The 14,145-nt window shown below is 54.6% G+C and overlaps 3 protein-coding genes across 3 annotated transcripts; 1 reads left to right on the top strand and 2 right to left on the bottom strand.

The window, feature by feature from the left end:
- Nucleotides 1-16: 16 nt before the first annotated feature.
- Nucleotides 17-3,239, top strand: PTSG_07736 (uncharacterized protein). Its single transcript, XM_004991480.1, has 9 exons — nt 17-246; nt 374-511; nt 682-747; nt 1,056-1,127; nt 1,457-1,566; nt 1,751-1,814; nt 2,135-2,433; nt 2,637-2,680; nt 2,845-3,239. Exons 1-9 carry the CDS (start codon nt 103-105, stop codon nt 2,934-2,936), a joined length of 1,029 nt encoding a protein of 342 aa, XP_004991537.1. The 5' UTR covers nt 17-102; the 3' UTR covers nt 2,937-3,239.
- Nucleotides 3,139-8,439, bottom strand: PTSG_07735 (uncharacterized protein). The gene is made up of 14 exons (XM_004991479.1): nt 8,275-8,439; nt 7,746-7,907; nt 7,439-7,560; nt 7,009-7,151; nt 6,752-6,811; nt 6,421-6,548; nt 6,101-6,202; nt 5,750-5,929; nt 5,302-5,466; nt 4,981-5,053; nt 4,611-4,675; nt 4,244-4,342; nt 3,855-3,984; nt 3,139-3,591 (listed from the first exon to the last, which is right to left on the bottom strand). Exons 1-14 carry the CDS (start codon nt 8,410-8,412, stop codon nt 3,410-3,412), a joined length of 1,749 nt encoding a protein of 582 aa, XP_004991536.1. The 5' UTR covers nt 8,413-8,439; the 3' UTR covers nt 3,139-3,409.
- Nucleotides 8,440-8,671: 232 nt separating this feature from the next.
- PTSG_12630 (uncharacterized protein) lies at nt 8,672-14,091 on the bottom strand. Its single transcript, XM_004991478.1, has 5 exons — nt 12,865-14,091; nt 12,238-12,618; nt 12,016-12,081; nt 11,742-11,828; nt 8,672-11,496 (listed from the first exon to the last, which is right to left on the bottom strand). The coding sequence occupies exons 1-5, from the start codon at nt 13,580-13,582 to the stop codon at nt 8,939-8,941; spliced, it is 3,810 nt and encodes a 1,269-aa protein (XP_004991535.1). The 5' UTR covers nt 13,583-14,091; the 3' UTR covers nt 8,672-8,938.
- Nucleotides 14,092-14,145: the final 54 nt, after the last annotated feature.

Here is a 14,145-nt window from a genome sequence, read left to right as displayed (position 1 = left end):
CAACCACCATTTACCACTCAGACGACAACACAGAAGAACGAAGCAACCACAGGAGACAGACACAACAACTCCCACAACACCCACCACACAACCTACGACGATATGAGTGCACCAAAGGACGATGCCATGGGGAAACTGCGAGGCATGCTGGGCGCAGTCATCAACGGCGTCCAAGCAGGGTTTCAAAAGGAAGTTGCACAGAACATCCTCAAGGAAATCGAAATGGGAAACCCACAGCATATCAAGGTGCGCTGTAAACAGTGGACATGCATGGCCGCGCGGACGTTGCATGCGTCGCGTGCCTCGACACTTAGCACCACTACCACCACCACCACCGCACTCACCCCAGGCATTCACGCTTTGTTGGTTGTAGATTGTGATCAGCAAGATTCTGGACGCCACGTTGGTGGACGGCATCCCCTCTGCGATCATTGGCGATCTTGCGCTGGAGCTGTTTCACCAGTCGAAGAGCGAAGTCTTCTGGAAGGCGCTCTTGCATCGACTGCAAGCTGTGCGTTGCTCTTGAGCGGCTCCCGCAGATGAACATGTGTGCAAGCAAGCAAACAAGCAAACAACAACCAGCAGGAACCGTGTTTGTCATGCCTATGAACCCGAGGACACATGCCGTCCCTCACAATTCGTCACACGCTTATCCGTGTGTCCGTTTTGCGTCTGTTACAGGTGTTTCAGAAGCGAGAGGACTACTGGCACCAAGTCGCCAACATTCTCGCTCGCCTCGTTGTGTCGGTGCGTATGTATGTATGTGTGTGTGTTTGTGTGCTTGTTTGTGTTTGTACGTGTGTGTGTGTGTTTGTGTTTGCACGTGTGTTTGTGTGCTTGTGTGTGCGTGTGTGTGTGTGCGTGTGTGTGTGTGCGTGTGTTTGTGTGTGTGTGTGTGTGTGTGTGTGTGTGTGTGTGTGTGTGTGTGTGTGTACGTGTGCACACTTTCACGCTTTTTTTATTGTGTGTCGTGAATGTGTCGACGAAATGATACCGCTCTGTGTTTGCTTTCTTAACATCCATGTGTCTGCTCACTTGATTTTACTGTGTTGTAGGATGGCACCACGGTGAATGCACCGGCGAAGGATACACTGACACACGTCCTGACGGAGATGATGAAGAGCAAGGTGGGTGCACAGCACGTAGCAACAAGGGGCCTGGTGCTTGACTGGCATTGTTTTGCACCTGCGAGCTCTAAGCTCCCTTACGTGACGATGCGTGCGTGCGTTTTGTGTGTGTCTGTGTGTCTGTGTGTCTGTGTGTGTGTGTGTTTTGTGACTGTGTGTGTGTGTGTGTTGTGACTATCTCTGTGACCCTCCATCTGAGTGCCTGTCATCCTATCACTGTCCGTCTCTCTGTGTCTCTGCCTCTGTCTTCTTATCCTTGTTGACACGAGAAGCACCACACCCCTTTATGTGCAACTCATGACTTTTCTGCGCAACCCACGACCCACCAGTACCCCGACAACCCGACGACGGCGTGTGAAGCCCTCATGTACGTCCTCATCAACGCGTCCCTTGCAGACGAGGACAAGAAGCAACTGCAGCAGCTGCCAGCTCTCATCAAGTTCGTTCATATCTGTATGTGTGTGTGTCTGTCTGTGTGTGTGTGTGCGCGTGTGTGCTCTGTTCCTGTGTGTGAAAATGCCCATGTGTTCGCCTGTGACTTCTGCCCATCTCACCCGTTCCCCCTTCCCCAAAACACACACACACACACACACACACCTACTGTCCAATCCCCGCACTTGCAGCGAGGCCGATTTCGACTTTGAGGAAGGCAGTGATGTGCTCGAGCTCAAGAAGCAAATCCTCGCCGTAAGTGACATGAACTCTCACTCACACAAACACATGCATGCGTGGTTGTTGATGCGGTGTGAATGCGCGAGCGCTACACTTGCATGCTTCGCCATCCTCCCGTGTATGCCAAACCCCCAACACAATTGTCACCACTCCCACTCCTCTTCATCATGCTCCTGCTGATACCACACACACTCACACACACACACACACACACACACACACACACACACACACACACACACACACACACTCACTCACTCACTCACTCCTACTCACGCACGCACACGCACGCCACATACACAATTCATCTTCTCCCTCGTTGTTGTGTCTCCAAGGGCAAACTGGAGTCGCCAGGCGACGCAAAGCCCGACGCGCCCGCCAAGGAAGAGCAACAGCCACCAGCGTCCACGAAGGCAGACACCACACCCCCACCTGCCACCACCACCACTCCCGCCACAACCACTACAACCACTGCTCCAGTGACGACAAGCACGACACCGCTGGTGCCTGTTCTCTCTGCGAGTGCGCCCGAGTATGTTCCGTCGGGGCCGCCGGTGCAGCTAGCACCACCACCACAGCAGCAGCAGCAGCAGCAGCAGCAGCCACGTTTCGGGGAGCAGATGTCATGGATTGAGTGAGTGGGTTTGTTTGTTTGGGTGTTCGGGTTGGATGAATGCTGCTTTTGTTTGTTTGTTCGTTCGTTCGTTTATCCATTTGTGTCACGACGTCGGTGTGATTGATGTTTGGCAAGCTGCTACTCTTGCGAAGCTCTGCGATGCTGTGTCTGCTCGCAAGCTGACAAGCGCGTGTGAAACTGTTGCGTTTGCGCCTTTACAGCTCTTACGACGGCGTTCCGGATGACATTCTCGAAGAAGCAATCGGTACGGCACGGCCACATGCTCATGTGAACTTGCACTCTGAATCACAACACGAGATGGGCAGCTACTGTCATGCCAACGCCACTCACTCGCACACACTCACTCGCTAACTCACTCACTCACTGACACACTCACTCGCTCACTCACTCGCTCACTCACTCGCGCAGAGGAGATGCTTGACATCGCGGAGGACTTGTCGGAGGAGGAGCAGCAGCAGATTCTGGACGAGCTCTTGGACGAGAAGATGAGCAAGGCGTGACCGCCATCATCAGCCCAGAAGCGCTCGCATTGCACACATACACGCGCGCATACACGCAACCACACACTCTCTCGTTTGTGCCTGCTTGTCTGTGGACTGCGCTGTGCTGCTGGAACCCCTCTGGTCTCGTTTGTCTGTGCTTGTGAAAGTGCCTGTTGTTTATGCTTCATGTACGTACATGTGCTGCTGTTACCCCCCCCCCCCTGCTTGTGCGCTGCTGCCATTGCACCATCGCCATGAAATGCCCCACCATCAAATATGCAAAACAAAGAACATTAAATCGAATGTAAATAACGCAACAAGGAGGCCCCATTCGTTGATGATAAATCCCCACACTTGCTTCTCGATGACTTCAGCCGCAGCATCAGACACACAACAGCATCAAACACAACACGCACACAAACACACATACCCGCGACCACACAACCACACATGCACACACAACACAACACAACACAACACAGCGCACTCCGTCAACAGAGGTTGAACTTGCTGCGGTAGAATGCGAGCACACGTGGATGCGCGCGTATGGACTTTGCACTGAATCGCTTCACGCACAGACCTTCGTACGTGCGCGCACGCGAAAGTGCAACATACGCCTGCCCCCACTCAAACACACGGCTCAAGTCAACTTCCAACGCATCGAGTGTCATTCCTGTGACAATGATGGCAGACGGTATGATACAAGCAAGCGTGCATGTGAGCCATTTCGTTTCGCATGGCACGCGCGTTCAGCGTCTTCACACATATCGCAACCTTACCAGTGCCAACGGAACAATCATCATCATCATCATCATCATCATCAACATCATCACCACCACCGCCATCATCATCATCACCACCACGACGCACGCACGCACGCACACACACACACACACACGCACGCATGCACACACATGCACGCACACACGTGTTCACCTTGTGACTTGTGGATGGAGACGGCCCAGGCGAGGCGCAGCGGCACCTGTTTGCACTCCATCACGCGTCCTGCTGCTGTACGGATTCGCCACGTGTGCATTCGCACCGTCTCCTCGCGTCCATTAGCAAACTAACCGCAACGACACCATCGCCGTGATGCAACACAGGTGTGAATTACGGGAGTCAAAGTACTCGCTCGCGCGTACGTGCATTTGAACACACACACACACACAGAAAATCTTTAGTTGACACGCATCCTTCCATGCATGCACAGACACACACACACAGATACCGGCATATGCACAAACACAGCTGCATACAGCGACACACAACTATACACAAGACACACAGAGTTGTATGCACACACGTTCGCCCACAATCACACTGACCTCCACGACGGGCCAGCCAACAGCGTCGAATTTCACGACAACACCGCGTGATCCATTGGCCAGACCGGCAGACACATTCACATTCGCAGACAGCATCACCTGCAGCCGTTGACACACAACCACAAGAGCGCAATGGTGAGGGGCGAAACCATCTTTGACCTGTCGAGGTGCGATCAAATCATGCACATCGAATGTCTTGGGCGTAGCCCGACTCGATACACCATCAGCCGAGCGTCCTGCATCTTGCTTTCGCTTCTGCTGTTCACAGAGTGCACAATACACACACACACACACTCACACTCACACACACAGAAACACTCACACACACACACTCACACGCATACATACACACACGTGTTCTACCGACCTGAGCGCCAACTTTCAGTTCCAACACCTTCTCTACTCGTGACGCGAGCGACGACCGGCTCACGTCTACGCGGCAATGAACGGCATAAAAGCACATGGCGCGAAACAACACCGTGATGGTACGAAACGCGATGAAGTGGCGTACATGCGTGAGTACATGTGTGTGTGCGCGCATTCGTGTGTGCATGCATGTGTGCATACGTGTATGCGTGCGTGCGCGCGCTCTGACGGTGCGTCATACAAACGAAGAGCCGTTCACAAGGGCTGGGTGCAAGCGTGAATCCTCTCTCCTGTTTGTGCAAGACTCAAGGCACTAAACTCCTTGTCACACACACACACACACACACCCTGTACCACCGAAGAATACCAACCAGGTGAGGCGTCTGATCGGGTGAACAGCTTTGAAGATCCAGACAGTTTGGACAGCTGCTGTTCATTGATTTGCTGTAGTGGGAGAGGTAACAGGCAGTGGGAGAGGTAACAGGGTTGCGTCGAGTGTAAAATCGTAGTGAGCATCAGTGCACATGTAACAGCCAATACGCCAACTCGTGCTTGCACACACACACACACGCACTCGAACACACAAACAAGCACGTACAAACACGTACAAACACGTCCAAGTACGTACACCCCCCAACCTCATACAAACACATGCACATACACAAAAGCCACACGCATCAGAATTGCCACACCTTTGCCTCCTTGACGTGGGTGCACAGCCGTGTTGCGCGAATGTGGCTGGAATCCAGCCTGTGCGTGGCCGAGCGCTGAATGTACGTGATGTCAGATGGTGTGCACTGGCCAAGACGGCAGCGGTGAAGAATGTCCACAAACGTGCGGTCACGTTGTCGATGAACCTGCACATCAAACACAAAGGCAAGTGATTGTCAAATGCAAGCCATATGTCGTCACAAGGTTGAGCCGCGACGCATTCGCTGCACATATCATACGCACTTTGCTTGCACGGCGTAATCCAACAACGAACACACCCCAACACATGCACACATTCCAATGCACATGGTCGAAGTTGTTTCCATAAACACACGCACACGCACATTCGAATGCGCACACTCATTCGCATCACCACATACATACATGCAGCACACAACGCAGCATTCAGGACAACACCCATCAACCCACCTGCGAGAGATGAAAGCATTCGTGCACACACGCATCCCACGACTTGGCCTGAAAGCAGAACTGTGTCTCCTCGCCGCGTTTGGTGACAGGAGGAAGCTGCAGGAAATCGCCCACAAGCACGAGCTGCAGTCCACCAAAGGGCTTGTTGCACCGCCGCACACGCCGTGCTGTCTGCTCCAGCTGATGGTGCACATCATAACATCACAACTTGGCATGTTAGCAGAGCGGCATGGTACCTGCACACAGCGCAGGAACTCTTGACACGCACGTTAGCACGCGCACTCCGCCCCATTGCGTGCTGATATCGACAACAGGGCTCGCAACCAGCTCCCCCACAGCGCCTGTGCGTACTTGGTCAAAGTAAGGCGCGTCGATCATGGACACCTCATCAATCAACAGAACTTTGGCGGTCGTCCACGCCGATGTGTTCACCGGCAGCCGCGACGAGCCCGCCTGAACAAAGCAACACACACACACACACACACACACACACACACACACACACACACACACACACACACACACACACACACACACACACACACACCACAGTGTGCAACGAGCCAAATGAGATTGCACTAGCTGTAACAAACCTAACACCGGGCGCATGTCACAGCAATGTTGACGGCTCAAATGCAAAGTGACATCCACGTCGTTCACACATATCGCACCTGAACGCCAGCAAAGGCGTGCAGCGTCGTGCCTCCGATTGCGCATGCAGCCACGCCCGTGCTTGCTGTCACAACCGTTGTCGCCTTTGGCAAGGCCTCAATAATCTTGCCAATCAAGTAAGACTTGCCTGTGCACAGATGGGATGCACAGCAAGCAGATGCACGCATTCATCGCGCATACACACATACATCAGCCCACTGCTACAGCCGAATGCACACACGCACACACATACACATACACATGTACATAACTGTAACTGCACGCCTCACCTCGACCAAAACAACCATGGCAAGCAGTCACAATGATGTGGGATCTGTTGAGTTATGTCACCTGTGCCAGCGCTGCCTGTGAAGAACACGTTTCGTCCCGACAAAACTGCCATCAACACATCTGCATGACGCGACATAATCAATTGCAGTATGCATGGTGAAAACTCGGCAAGGGAACACATATCACTATCACTGACAAACAGGCTTACACGCACACATACACATGCACGCACGCGTACCGATTTGATGATGTACATGACCAGAGTGAGGGTGGTGTGAAACTGAGGAATCCATACATCGGCCAGATCCAACCATTACCTTTCTGCTCTGGGGTGAGTGATGCGTCAATGGCGGGATTGCCAACAACACCGCCTTCGGCCACGGCTCGCAGTGCCCGGGACGGCCGCTTTAGATTTCCTCCTGCTTGGCTCTGCACCTTGCATGATTTCCTGGGCGGAGAGCTACCCTCATGGCATGATGGCAACACATTGCACATGAGACACAGTGTTGTTTGAACCACCTCAATTTAGTGGTGGAAACAAGGGTGCTGGTATCGGCTAGTGTCGGTGGTGATAGTAGTGGTCCATCCAATGGCTGTACATCTACACACACACTCGCACGCACATGCTCACATACACTCAGACTCGCACACACGCACATGCTCACATACACTCAGACTCGCACACACGCACACACACACGTCCACGCCCACACACCCCTACACATACACACACGCACACATGCACACCTTGGTTCGAGTTGGTTGAGCTGAATGGCACCAAGAGGCCGACGAATACGAGGGTCCAGGCGAAGGCTCGTTGGCTGCTCTTCATCCTGGTTGAGCTTCCGTCGATCAACAGATGTCCGCAACTATGATCACACACGCCCCAACGCCAACGACAACCGACGTGAGTCATAGCAACAAGCATACTCTGTGCGTGTGTGTGTGTATGTGTGTGTGTGTGTATGTGTGTGTGGGTGTGGGCTGTCGTCCGCCTGTGGTGTTCGTCGTCGCCTGAGACGATGTGATGTGGTGTCAGGGGCCAACCCCACACCTGCTTCATTAGGGCCGTAAGCCTGAGACGCAGTTGTGTTGGATCGGCCTTGGAGATGTTCACATGAACTCCTTGTTCCTTTAGTGATATGGTAGCTTTCCCAGCAGAGATTTCGGGGCCGAACAGCGACACATGCCCTTGCATCGTAAGCACCTGTTCCATCTGCCAAAAACGAGCACACCGATCCGCACCGTAGGTGAGAAGGGCATGGGGTCGCGTGCACGTGTGTCCACACTCACTTTAGCCCCGTGACTTGCCAAGGCAAACATCAACACAACAAGCAGCACGCACACACGCACACACGCACACACACACGCACACACGCACACACAAACACACGCACACACAAACACACAAACACACAAACACACGCATACACGCACACACGCACACACGCACACGCACAAGCACAAGCACAAGCACACGCACACACAAACACACAAACACACAAACACACGCATACACGCACACACGCACGCACACACGCACACACGCACACACGCACACACGCATACACGCATACACGCACATGTTCATAGCGAATGATGATGCTTGGGATCTTTGCCTCATCCATTCCAAAGTCCAGCAAGGCCTGCTTGGTGCTCGAGAGCTTGCGCTTCTGCCGCCCTCGCTTGTCCAAAAACACGACCACTGCACGACACTCCATCCTCGTCCCTCGAGTTTGAAATTTCCCGGCACAGAAAAGTGTTTGAAATGTTCCATTGCTTTTCTGCAAGGCAAGATGCTGTGTGCATCGCGTTTCCTTTTGTCTCGTGTACAGGTCGTACACCTGGTACACTGCCTTTTGCACGAAGCGAAGTGTCTCACTTCAGCTTCAGAGAACCCTAGCCAGCTAGCCCTACCACCAACAAGCGGGCAAGTTGACAAGCAAGCTGACAAGCAAGCTGAAAAACTGACAGAAGCGCGTGTATTTCAGCACGTAAGCAAGCCAAGAACAGAGCTGGAGAGATACAGGGAAGGAGCAAGTCCTGGAGAACACATGGAGATAACTAGATAAAGAGAAAGAACAAACACAAACAGACACGACGCACAGACAAACAACTCTCCCACAACACAACAGGCAGACTAACGTGAGCAGCCACACTCCCATTCCCTTCCAACCTTGCGGCCGTCGTTTTAACAATTGAGTAATGTAAACTTTAATGTAACACAACCAACACTCAAACAATGTCTCAGCTGCACCCGACAACTTCGATGATGACACGGTAAATTGGAGCAGACCTGCGAACAAAGCCGGCAACCTTCACCAAGTACTCGCCATCGTACGGGGCATACACGGCGACGTCAGTCTCCAAATCACCATCCCGCAGCCTCTGCAGGCCAAGCGGGCGGCCGTTGTTTCGGTGAATGCCCACGTTGACTGAATTGGCCGTGGCCGGGTCCAGGTCGACGTGCGCGCGAATGACGCCGTGCCTGCAAGCACGCACCTTGAACCAGTCAAGCTCGCCGTTGCACAAGACACCGTAGTATGTGCCGGGGCTGAAAGTGCGCTGCAAGTTGCGGCGGTTGTCATTGGGCTCATACCCATCGTTGGCAGGGCATGACAGCGAAGGGAAATCGCCAGCAGCTGGTGTCGTGGTCGTAGTTGTGGTGGTGGTGGGGCAATCCACGGAGATGGAGATGTCGTACGCCGTGCTCTGATCGTTGTAGCTGTACACAACAAGGTAGTACAGCGTGTCATACCCAGTCGTGTCTGTGTGGGACAGCTCCTCGTTGTCCGAGGTCGAGTATCCAGTCGACACACCAGCTCCTGCTTGCGTGTACAGGACGGCGTCAAGGTCACTCACAGCTTGGCTGAATCCAACTGTGATCGACACGGTACCGCCGCCGCACACCGGCACGCGGTACCAGTCCACATCACTATCACAGATCACCGCGTTCACTGCCACGTCATTCGCAGACAGAACAGTGGCTGTTGTGTATGCGTTGTTGCTCTCAAGGCCGTCATTCACACAGGCCGTTGTGGTGGTTGTCGTCGTGGCTGTTGTAGTCGTCGTAGTTGTGGTGGTGGTGGGGCAATCCACGGAGATGGAGATGTCGTACGCCGTGCTCTGATCGTTGTAGCTGTACACAACAAGGTAGTACAGCGTGTCATACCCAGTCGTGTCTGTGTGGGACAGCTCCTCGTTGTCCGAGGTCGAGTATCCAGTCGACACACCAGCTCCTGCTTGCGTGTACAGGACGGCGTCAAGGTCGCTCGCAGCTTGGCTGAACCCAACTGTGATCGACACGGTACCGCCGCCGCACACCGGCACGCGGTACCAGTCCACATCACCACCGCAGATCACCGCGTTCAAAGCCACGTCGCTTGTGGACAGGACAGTGGCTGCTGTGTATGCGTTGTTGCTCTCAAGGCCATCGTTCACACAGGCAGTTGTGGTGGTTGTCGTCGTGGTTGTCGTGGTCGTTGTAGTTGTGGTGGTGGTGGGGCAATCCACGGAGATGGAGATGTCGTACGCCGTGCTCTGATCGTTGTAGCTGTACACAACAAGGTAGTACAGCGTGTCATACCCAGTCGTGTCTGTGTGGGACAGCTCCTCGTTGTCCGAGGTCGAGTATCCAGTCGACACACCAGCTCCTGCTTGCGTGTACAGGACGGCGTCAAGGTCACTCACAGCTTGGCTGAACCCAACTGTGATCGACACGGTACCGCCGCCGCACACCGGCACGCGGTACCAGTCCACATCACCACCGCAGATCACCGCGTTCAAAGCCACGTCGCTTGTGGACAGGACAGTGGCTGTTGTGTATGCGTTGTTGCTCTCAAGGCCGTCATTCACACAGGCCGTTGTCGTCGTTGTCGTCGTGGTTGTTGTAGTCGTCGTAGTTGTTGTGGTTGACGTTGTCGTGCTTGTGCTTGTTGTCGTGCTTGTGCTTGTTGTCGTGCTTGTGGTTGTCGTCGACGTTGTCGTGCTTGTGGTTGTTGTCGTGCTCGTTGTCGTCGTGCTTGTTGTTGTTGTCGTGCTCGTTGTCGTCGTGCTTGTGGTTGTTGTCGTGCTCGTTGTTGTTGTCGTGCTCGTTGTCGTCGTGCTTGTGGTTGTTGTCGTGCTCGTTGTTGTTGTCGTGCTTGTTGTTGTCGTGCTCGTTGTTGTTGTCGTGCTTGTTGTTGTTGTCGTGCTCGTTGTCGTCGTCGTTGTTGTCGTGCTCGTTGTCGTCGTAGTTGTCGTCGTAGTTGTCGTGGTTGTTGTCGTGCTCGTTGTGGTTGTGCCGTCCGCGACGACTGACCCCGTGATGCGGTACTGTCCGAGTGAGCCATAGTCGGTTGCGAGCACCGCTGGGTCGCCCACGCCGTCAATCTCAATGTAGTAGGACCCCGCCGCCAGCGACGCCAGCGACACAGATGCGTCCGTGCTGCCGCTTGGGCTGCTCACCGCAATTGGTGTGCCGTTGCTGTCATACACCGTCAGCTTGATGTCCAGGTTGTTCCCCGGCGTGTCCGTGCTTGAGTACCACGGTGTCGCGTACACGCTGATGCTGCCCTGCCCAGCCAGCTGCACCTTCCACCAATCCTTGTCCGTGCGCACAGAAATCACGCCGTCCGCCTTGAAGTCGTTGCCGCCCGTGTACGTGACGCTCGTGGCTGTGGCGGGGGTGTCTCCTGCCTCGTCAGCGGCAAAGCCCGTCTGCCCGCCGATGATCGAAACGTCGTCCTGGGTGTTGGTGGCGCCGGCATACTCTCCGTTGCTGAACTGCGTCACGGCTTTTCCGTATCCAATGCCCATGATGGGTGCTGATGTGCAAAGGAATACATATCATAAAGACGCATTGTAAGATTGTAGTGAGCACCACAATCACAAGCACGAGCACAAGCACGAGCAAGTGCAATCGACGAAGCAGTGCCGTGCGACTTTCACCCCCACCCCACACCCCACCCCACCCCACCCCCACCCCCCCCCCCCACACACACACACACACATAGATTACCCTCTCGTGCCTTCGCATCGCGTGAATTGAATGCACGGCAAACAAGCTCACCCCATGAGTTTGCGCTTGTGGTTCCATCCAGGCCCCGATAGTAGGAACTGCTCCCGTACCCGTCGTGGTTCAGCCCAAAGTTGTGACCTGTGGTGTGGGATGGTTGTTTGATGGTTGTTTGATGGTTGTTGGTGTTAGACGACGTAACTCAAAACAGCAAAGTCGATGATGTGGACGTGTTGGGGAAGGAGGGTGCAAGAAGGGTACGTCTGATACGTGCTCAAGGTGCTGAACAAGCAAGTTTGGGGATGTGTGTGTGTGTGATGTGCCGCACCTGCTTCGTGTGATGCGGCCTCGGAGATGTAGGGGGCGTATCCATCACCCAGGTTGTCGTAGTACACTGCCGGTGGTAAAATTATGTGGATACAAAGGTCAGAAGCACGCAAACAAACAACCACACGACAACGCGGGCGTGGTGACACACAAACACACACACAAACACACACAAACACACACAAACACAATGCACACACACACACAAACGCACACAACGTACCGAGGGCTGGGGAATAATACTCGTAGATGGATGAGCCAAACACATTCAAAACCGCCACACCGCCAGAAGTATGACGTGGCATGGCGTAGCCTGTCGTCTGCACGCTCAGCGTGATGAGCACGTGCATGTCTGTCGGCCCCTGGGTGACGAATGGCTCTGTTGTGACGTCGATGTTGAACGGAGCGTAGTCCTCGGCAATGCGCTGCCAAATGAGGGCAATCTGGCCCTGTTCATAGGACGAGAACGCGGTACCGTCGTTGGATGGATCATACGGACGGGCAGAGAAGGCGCCCCAGTAGTTGTTGCTGGTGGTGGTGTGGCCATCAAAGTCGAGCACCATGGTGTTGGGCGCACCCGGTCGGCTGTGGTAAATGGGCAGGCCTGCAGCCAGGGTTGGAAGCGGGGTTCATGAAAGGGAAGGGTGTGCTTGTGAGAATGCTGTGATAGCTGACCGACTTTTGGCTCACATCACATGAGACGCGCACTAACCACACAAAGGCACAACACAGAGGAACGAGGCTGTGGCACATCCACAAGAACGCACACACAACGCACACACAACGCACACACAACACACATACATGCACATCTCAACACACACACTTATAGAACACCACACTTACATACCGTTGTTGTCGTAAGATGATGGTGGGTTCTCTGTGAGGAAGCGGCGGCCGCGCCCGTGTTCCTCCTCGACGCGTTCCCTCGACACGGGCGGCACTGGAAAGTCGTCTGCGACATACGGTTCGCCGTCTGGACCAAAGTGCAGCGTGCGGCCGTCGACAGCAGGGATGTCCATCTTGTCCAGCTTGTCCTGGGCGCGCTTCTTTGCCGCAGGCGGGAGCTCGCTCAACTCAGCGAATGCAGCTGGGGCGTTGTCCTTGAGCGTGTTCATCTTCAGCTTGGAGGGCGGTGCGCCAACAGCGAGGGAGCGCCGGGCCTTACCATTGCTGCTGCTGCTGCTGTTGTCTGTGTCGCTGTCGGGGCCGTGGATGCGGTCAACCTTTGCCTTGCCGTTCGCAGGCGCTTCAGCAGCGAGCGACGAGGGCGCCTTGACACGCTGCACGGTCAGGGGGCGGCCTGCTGCGCCAATCGCCGATGGGGCCTTGATCCTGTCCACGTCCAGGTCCTTGAGCGAGGGCAGGCCCGCGTCACTTGCTGATGCCAATGCTGCTGCGGCGTCTTGGGCGCCAGCGTTGTGGTTGTCACTGTTGTCGTTTGGCTGAATCTTGGTGCGAAGGGGGCGAGCAGCCGCCATGTGTGGCGGAGCCATGCAACCCATGGCGAGGGCAACGCACACCAGTGCGGTTGCCATCGCCGCGCGGCGAACGCGAACGATTGTCATTGTCGAGTGTGCTTTGAACCCTTTTGATGGGGTCGAGATGAGACGCTAAGTTGAAGGCGAAGGGCTAGCTGCAAACAACAAGCAACTTTTGGTTGTTGTTGTTGTTGCCTGCTGTTGTTGGGAATTAGAACAACTCTGGTTGCTTTTGTTGGGGCAGGTGCTGTGCACGTCAAGAGACTCCTCAGTTGGAGTGAGTGGTGGAAGGGTGGAAAATGAAACTCGTGTGGGTGGCGGAACAGCAGATTATGTTTGGTCTGTCGTTCGGTGGTGTGGTGCAGCAGCTGCTGATTTTGACGACGTCCTTGCGTTTGTGTGCTTGGCTCTTGCCTGCTTCTTGCTTGCTTCTTTGCTTGCTCCACTTTGTTGTGTGTGTTGTCGCCGCCACTGGTTTTGCCTGCCTTCTGGCGTGGGTATCGTTCTGACTGTTCATGACGTTGGTGGGCGGCGGCGCTGGGTCATCCATCCACGTGCGCACGAGCAAGCGAGGTGGTGGGCGTTGCAGTGTCGGCAAACACAAGCATAAACGCATCCACAAACGCAACCAGGGCAAGCAAAAGCAAGCC

The sequence above is a fragment of the Salpingoeca rosetta genome (assembly GCF_000188695.1).
Source record: "Salpingoeca rosetta unplaced genomic scaffold supercont1.20, whole genome shotgun sequence".
NCBI lineage: Eukaryota > Choanoflagellata > Craspedida > Salpingoecidae > Salpingoeca > Salpingoeca rosetta.
Note: the sequence above shows the minus strand (reverse complement) of the source record. Positions and strands in the feature narration are given on the sequence as shown.

Excerpts from the sequence above, each read along its gene's own strand:
- PTSG_12630 (XM_004991478.1), bottom strand. The coding sequence starts at position 13,582 with ATGACAATCGTTCGCGTTCGCCGCGCGGCGATGGCAACCGCACTGGTG. Across the intron at positions 11,829-12,015 it reads GGCCGCATCACACGAAGCAG|GTCACAACTTTGGGCTGAAC; the intron begins GTGCGGCACATC and ends CCCACACCACAG. Across the intron at positions 11,497-11,741 it reads CACAAGCGCAAACTCATGGG|CACCCATCATGGGCATTGGA; the intron begins GTGAGCTTGTTT and ends TTTGCACATCAG.
- PTSG_07736 (XM_004991480.1), top strand. The coding sequence starts at position 103 with ATGAGTGCACCAAAGGACGATGCCATGGGGAAACTGCGAGGCATGCTG. Across the intron at positions 1,815-2,134 it reads TCAAGAAGCAAATCCTCGCC|GGCAAACTGGAGTCGCCAGG; the intron begins GTAAGTGACATG and ends TGTGTCTCCAAG. Across the intron at positions 2,434-2,636 it reads GAGCAGATGTCATGGATTGA|CTCTTACGACGGCGTTCCGG; the intron begins GTGAGTGGGTTT and ends GCGCCTTTACAG.
- PTSG_07735 (XM_004991479.1), bottom strand. The coding sequence starts at position 8,412 with ATGGAGTGTCGTGCAGTGGTCGTGTTTTTGGACAAGCGAGGGCGGCAG. Across the intron at positions 5,930-6,100 it reads ACGCGCCTTACTTTGACCAA|CTGGAGCAGACAGCACGGCG; the intron begins GTACGCACAGGC and ends GTGCACCATCAG. Across the intron at positions 5,054-5,301 it reads CCCACGTCAAGGAGGCAAAG|CAAATCAATGAACAGCAGCT; the intron begins GTGTGGCAATTC and ends CTCCCACTACAG.